The sequence below is a fragment of the Camellia sinensis genome, chromosome 3 (genome assembly GCF_055761805.1).
Source record: "Camellia sinensis isolate YWXY chromosome 3, ASM5576180v1, whole genome shotgun sequence".
Lineage (NCBI taxonomy): Eukaryota > Viridiplantae > Streptophyta > Magnoliopsida > Ericales > Theaceae > Camellia > Camellia sinensis.
Window position 1 is genome coordinate 18655083 of NC_138963.1, and position 6538 is coordinate 18661620.

General features: G+C 33.8%; 1 protein-coding gene across 1 annotated transcript; it reads left to right on the top strand.

Moving 5' to 3' along the window:
• Window positions 1–343: 343 nt before the first annotated feature.
• Window positions 344–5036, top strand: LOC114316814 (uncharacterized). Its single transcript, XM_082919209.1, has 3 exons — window positions 344–1420; window positions 2575–3120; window positions 4708–5036. The coding sequence occupies exons 1-3, from the start codon at window positions 473–475 to the stop codon at window positions 4819–4821; spliced, it is 1608 nt and encodes a 535-aa protein (XP_082775335.1). The 5' UTR covers window positions 344–472; the 3' UTR covers window positions 4822–5036.
• The last annotated feature ends 1502 nt before the right edge of the window (window positions 5037–6538 follow it).

Below are 6538 nucleotides of genomic sequence, written 5' to 3' on the forward strand. Positions count from 1 at the left end.
TATTAAAAAAAATAGATGATAATTGTATTTTTAAAATTAAACTATCAATTTTAAATAACAAACGCGATAAATTGAATAAGTTGCGTTACCAAATAGTCCTAATTTTTTATAATAAAAAACGTAAAATATTTGATCAAAATAAACAGTTAAAATCACCCAAATGGAACTCATGAATCCCATTGGCCCAAACAATACCCAATTCTTCTATATTATTCTGTTTTAAAGGGATAGATCAACGCACGTAAAAAGGGTCTGTTTTGCAGCGAGTGTAGCATACAAAAGGGGCAGAATCTAAACTAAGAGAGAATTTTGGGAGGGGCATCAAAGTTCACAGATCAGATCATCTTCAAACTTCAAAAAACTACTTTCAAAATTTTGATTTCGATTGACTCACCTCTTTTTGTGATTTCCAGATATTCCGGGCCTCTATCTATTCTGTGTTTATCCAAAAAAAAAAAGGGAGAAAAAAAAAATGACTCACTCTCACACACAACAGACCATTAACGAGGCTCTCAAACCCTGGAAGTCCATATTCTTACCCACAAAGCTCTCCGATACTGTGTCATCGTTCATGAAAGGCTTTCTCGCGATTTTCATAGTCGCTTCAATCTCTCTCTTCTCTTACTCGACTCTCTTGACCCGTCCCAGATGGCTCAGTCACTCCGACCCAACATTCATTCACTCCGATCACACCCCAAAACTTGGCAAAGTCGACACATTCATTCACTCCGATCACGCCAAAAAACTCCGCAAACTCGACACATTCATTCAATCCGATCACGCCAAAAAACTCCGCAAACTCGGCGATCAAGAACAGACCAAGACCAACATTTCACACATAATGTTCTGTCTAAGTGGCTCTGCAAAAACATGGAATAATCGCCGCCATTACACTGAACTATGGTGGAAACCCAACACCACTCGCGGCTTCGTATTCCTCGACAAAAAACCAAACCCGAATTGGCTCGAAAACACATCACCGCTGTATATTGTTTCCGAGGACACGTCCAGGTTCAAGTACACGAGTCCCTATGGGTCTCGCTCTGCGGTTCGCATAGCTCGGGTTGTGAAAGAGTGTTTCGAAATGGGATTAGAGAATGTGAGGTGGTTCGTGATGGGGGACGATGACACGGTGTTTTTCGTGGAGAATTTGGTGGCTGTTTTAGGGAAATACGATCATAATGAGATGTATTATGTTGGTGGGAATTCGGAGAGTGTTGAGCAAGATTTGATTCATTCGTATTCTATGGCGTATGGCGGTGGTGGGTTCGCGGTGAGTTATCCGTTGGTGGCCGAGCTTGTGAGGATTTTGGATGGGTGTGTTGATCGGTATGCGGCGTTGTATGGGTCTGATCAAAAGATTGGAGGTTGTATGAGTGAGATTGGTGTGGTCGTTACTAAGGAACTTGGCTTTCATCAGGTTTGTTTCCCTGTGTCAATAGTACTTTGATTAGTAAGATAGTAATTAATGTTTTTTTTTTTAAAATAATTGTAAAAATCATGAAAAATTACCCATAATTCTGGAGAAATGGTACGTATTATTGGTTTTTAATACCCCCCCAAAAAAAAGATAAATAATATCTGTAACATTTTTTTACTAATGTAAAGGAGTGAAGAAAATAGTAATACATAACCGTCCTTATGAAAGTGAAGTGTAGAGTAATTTGTTGTAGGCCATAGATAGAATGAATCTTGTCTCATATCTGAATTTTGAATTTTTTTTTTTTTGGATATGAAACAAAATTGGTATTTTTTAAGTAAGAATTTTAGAAAGTATTGAAAAATGAAAATTTTCTTATGTCTTTTTAATCTTCTGAATTTAGATTTTGATTTCTCACATGAAAAAATAAAATATCAAAAAATATGTTGAGAAAGTTATCCAGCATATTGAATATTGACGTGTAGTCAATTCACATTTAAAATGAATTTCAACTAGTTATTAGATATTTTTTTTGGTACATTTTTCTGTAGATACTTATTGTATTGTTGTTTCTCAAAACATAAGTGGGGAATTTTGCAACAAAGTAATAGGGAACCATTATCACATATTTCAGATATGCTCAGAAATCTATTCACTTGTTTAAAATGAGTAAGAATAATTAAGTAAAATAAAGATTTCCTTGTAATTTTCATGTTTCTCAAGCCAATCAAGAAAAAAAAATGTTTTTTAATCAACATTGTTAAAATTTTCAATTTTTTTTATTTTCATCAAAATCAAATGCATGAATAAACTAAATTTTCATTTCTTTTCTCACTTCACTCACTATCATTTTTATTTTTCATTGTCATTTTTTTTCTAATCAAGCATACCCCAAATCTTTGGTGAGCAAAATAATTTCTCTTCCTCTCTGATCATAAAATAGCTGAATTGTGTTTTCATTTCAATATATATACATAGCTCCTTATTTAGTAATTTCTGAATGAGCAATAAGACCCATTTGGATCTCACACCTATATGAGTATATTTACTAGAATATTTAATAATTCATTTAAAATTTTTAGCATTTTTGTTTCTGAATTGAGTCATGCGAAACTAAAATTATATTTTGAATTTACATTTTTGGTGTTTTATAGGTTGATGTACGAGGAGACCCGTATGGATTACTAGCAGCGCACCCAGTGGCGCCGCTAGTGTCACTGCACCACCTAGACTATGTGCAGGCACTGTTTCCAGGCCTGACCCAAATTGACTCCCTCAAGAAACTGATCCAAGCATACAATCTGGATCCGGGTCGGATCCTCCAACAAAGCTTCTGTTACGACTTGTCACGAAATTGGTCAATTTCAGTGTCTTGGGGTTACACTGTGCAGCTATACCCGACATTGGTGTTAGCAAAGGAGTTGGAAACACCGTTTCAAACGTTTGTGTCATGGAGGAGTTGGAGTCAAGAGCCATTCACATTCAATACCCGGGTCATGAGTTCTGACCCGTGTGAGAGACCAGTTATTTATTTCTTGGATCAGGTTGAGGAGGTCAAGATGGGTCAGACTCGGACCACATACAAGAGATTTTTGGGTGAGTCCAGGAAGGAATGTGGGCAGGAGGATTATGTTCCGGTGTTGTCTGTTGAGTTTGTCACTGTCTTGGCCGCGACATTCCAACCTGACATGTGGAAGAAGGTGAGAAAGTTGTCGATACCCACCCATTTCAATTTTATTCATGAGGGTATTACAATTAGGAAAATATTTGGTAGCTCAAATTTTTGCGGCTCAAATGGCTCAAATCTGTCAAAACGACGTCGTTTTACACTCAAAATCTGTCAAAACGACGTCGTTTTGACAGATTTGAGCCATTTGAGTCACAAAAATTTGAGTTACCTAGCATTGTCGTTACAACTATTTAAAAACAATCTTGATAAATTAATTTTAAATCTACAATAATATTAGATATTAAGAACTAGGCAGAAAATACTAAGAAAAATAGCGTATATTCAATCTTAGTTTAAATTTACTTTTAGTTGAACATACCTTATCTTGGAAACACACATATAGTCACTATAAGAAAACATACCTTTGGCGACTAAATTTTTAGTCGCCAAAAGTCCTTTTTTAGTCGTCAAAAATCGAATTTTCACTTTCCCCGACTAAATATTTTCGTCGCCGGTTTTGTCGCGAATACACGGTCGCCAATACCTTTGGTGACTAAAAAAGTTTTAGTCGGCAATATACATGTCTTCAGCGACCAAAAAATTTGTCGCCAATAGTCAATTCCATTTTTGGAAATTATACATTTAGCGAAGAGTGAAATTTTTTTTTTATTTATACATTTGCCGATTATTTTTTTCGTCGCCAATAGTCAATCTTTTGGCGACCACAGAGTTTAGTCGCCAAAAGCATATTTGAAATGAAAAAAAAAAAAAAATTACCTTCTGTTCGAACCTGAGACCTCCAAGTTCCAAAGCCTTACAACTCCCCCCCCCTGCCACTAAACCATCACATGAACGTAATTACAACATATATTATTTATATATTACTTTGATCGGTATTAATACAAAACTATATATATAAATATAATTATATATATTCAATATAATTTATGTAAAAAATAATTTATTTAGTAAAAAAAAATTTAGATCACTTTTGGCGACTAAATCCATTATTTAGTCGCCAATTCTATAATTTTGGGCTACTAATTAATTTTCCGTCGCTAAAGAAATATGTTCCACCTAAAAACTACCCCTTTTGGCGACTAAACCTGTTTTAAGTCGCCAAAAACGTCCCCTTTTGGCTACTAAAATGAAATTTAGTCGCCAATTGACAGTTTTTAGCTACTAATTTTATTTTAGTAGCCAAAAAGCTTGACTTTCAGCGACCAAACTGTTTTTAGTCGGCACAACACATAGAATCGGCGACCAAGCTATTTTTTAGTCGCGAAAAGCTATACTTTTGGCTACTAAATATTTTTAGTCGCCAAAAACCTTAACCTTTGGCTACTAAAATTTTTTTAGTCGCTAAAACCCCTATATTCGGTGACTAAACTGACTTTTAGTCGCTAAAACCCTTATATTTGGCGACCAAAGTCTTTTAGTCGGCAAAAGTGACTAAAGTCTTTTAGTCGGCAAAAGTGACCAATTTTGGCGACTAATTCCGTTTTAGTCGCCAATTCTACTACTTTCAGCGACGAAAAATACAGTTTTAGTCGCCAAATCTGCTTTTTGTTGTAGTGAGTAGTGACTAATATATTTTTGGTAACTTTTCAATGAGCAGGCTCCGCGAAGACAATGCTGTGAGACCGTCAATAGTACCATAGATGGGGTGGACGGTGTCGTACATGTTAGGGTTAGAGGATGCAATCGGTGGGAAACAGTAACACCACCATAGATGATGGATGCCGATATAATATTAGAACCACATATATGTTACATGCACAAAAAAAAATTTCACAGAATAAGACACAAATGTGTCTCAAAAAATACACCACATCAGCATGTTTGGTATTGTAAGAATCGGATGTGAATTGCATGAGAGAAACACTTAAACATGTTGTCTGTTTTGTGTTGATGCACAATTATATGTGCAAGCTATTCCATTTCTATCTCCATGATGCAGCATACTAGTCTGTTTCTCTGTTCTTTTTGGTTTTTTCCTCTTAGCTATTATTAACATTTTCATTAGAGCAAATTGCACTTTACCCTCTCAATTATTACTATTGTTCACTTTATTCCCTCAAATTAAAAATTAATGTGTGTGTTTGGTTTGAGTTTTTTTAGATTAAATTTTTTTTAAATTGAGTTTTTTATTTTTCATATTTTTTTTGTTTTTAATGAATATTTTTAAAATTTTAAGCATTTTTTTTTTTACTTTTTTAAATACACCTTACTTAGATGTATCTAAAAAATTTAAAAAATTATGAAAAAATATTTTAAAAAATTAATAAATACATAAAAATAAGAAAAATATATTGAATTCTTGTTTTTTTTTTTATATATATTTTTGGTATTTAGTGAATTTTTAAAAGATTTTTTCACAAAAATTATACTTTTTATGTGTATTTATGTTAGGCATGTCTAAAAAAAATTTAAAAAAAAAAAGAATTGCTTAAAATATTTAAAAAATTTAGTAAAAACAAAAAAAAACACGAAAAACAAGAAAGTAAAATTTTCTAAAAAGTGTTTTTGAAAAACTAAAAACAAGCAAAGTATAGAATGTATCCATTCATCTTCTGAAAGTTTTTAATCTAATTCTTATATCTCCATTATGTTAACATAACAGACAAAAAAGGTACATGAAATGTGCTCATGTCATATAATCATTTTTATGACAGATTTTTAAAATGGATTTTCATCATAAGTATAACATATACACATTGCATGCATCTTTTCCATCTGCTTTGTTAACAAAATGGAGACATAAGGGTTAGATTAAAAATTTTCAGAAGATGAAGGGATACATTGTATCAATTTTTAGTTTGAAGGGATAAAGTGAAAAATAGGAATGGTTGACGGGGTAAAATGTAATTTTCCCTTTTCATTGTTTATTAGAATTGTGGGTAATTCTATTTCCACACATTACTTCCTCTCTTTTCACACACTTAATGATTTTTTTTTATTACATTTTTGTCTTAAAATTAAATTACCAAAATATCCCTTTCTCAAAACTCTAACTCTAACTCTCTCAAACCATCAATTTCCACCATCACCAACCATGGTCGCCGCCTCTCCTCTCCTTCACTCTTCTGGTTGCTTCTTCCTTACCACTACAACCCCCTTTGCCTGAGAAAAAGATCGGCGCACCACTGCGATCTCCCTCCACCTTCAAGTTTTGATGTACCAGTGAGCTCTTCGATCATCAACAATGACGACTTCTCATGCATCAGATTCAATATAATGTAGGGCTGGTTCTTCCGAAAAGCACGCTCAGTCAAGTTGTGTAAATACTTCTGCTATCAAAAACATGAACTCATATCATCACTGTCCAACTCTTACTTACAACTAGACAAACTCTTGATTTCCTCATCCAAGCAATCAAATCCTTTTCTATAAACTTGTACTCCCTGCATGCACAATTTTACAGGTATCATTGATAGGCAGATTAAATG

What these genes read in the sequence shown, in the direction of transcription:
- LOC114316814 (XM_082919209.1), top strand. Translation starts at nt 473, where the DNA reads ATGACTCACTCTCACACACAACAGACCATTAACGAGGCTCTCAAACCC. An exon ending in AGGAACTTGGCTTTCATCAG is followed by an intron (nt 1,421 to 2,574) that starts GTTTGTTTCCCT and finishes GGTGTTTTATAG; the next exon opens with GTTGATGTACGAGGAGACCC. An exon ending in AACCTGACATGTGGAAGAAG is followed by an intron (nt 3,121 to 4,707) that starts GTGAGAAAGTTG and finishes TTCAATGAGCAG; the next exon opens with GCTCCGCGAAGACAATGCTG.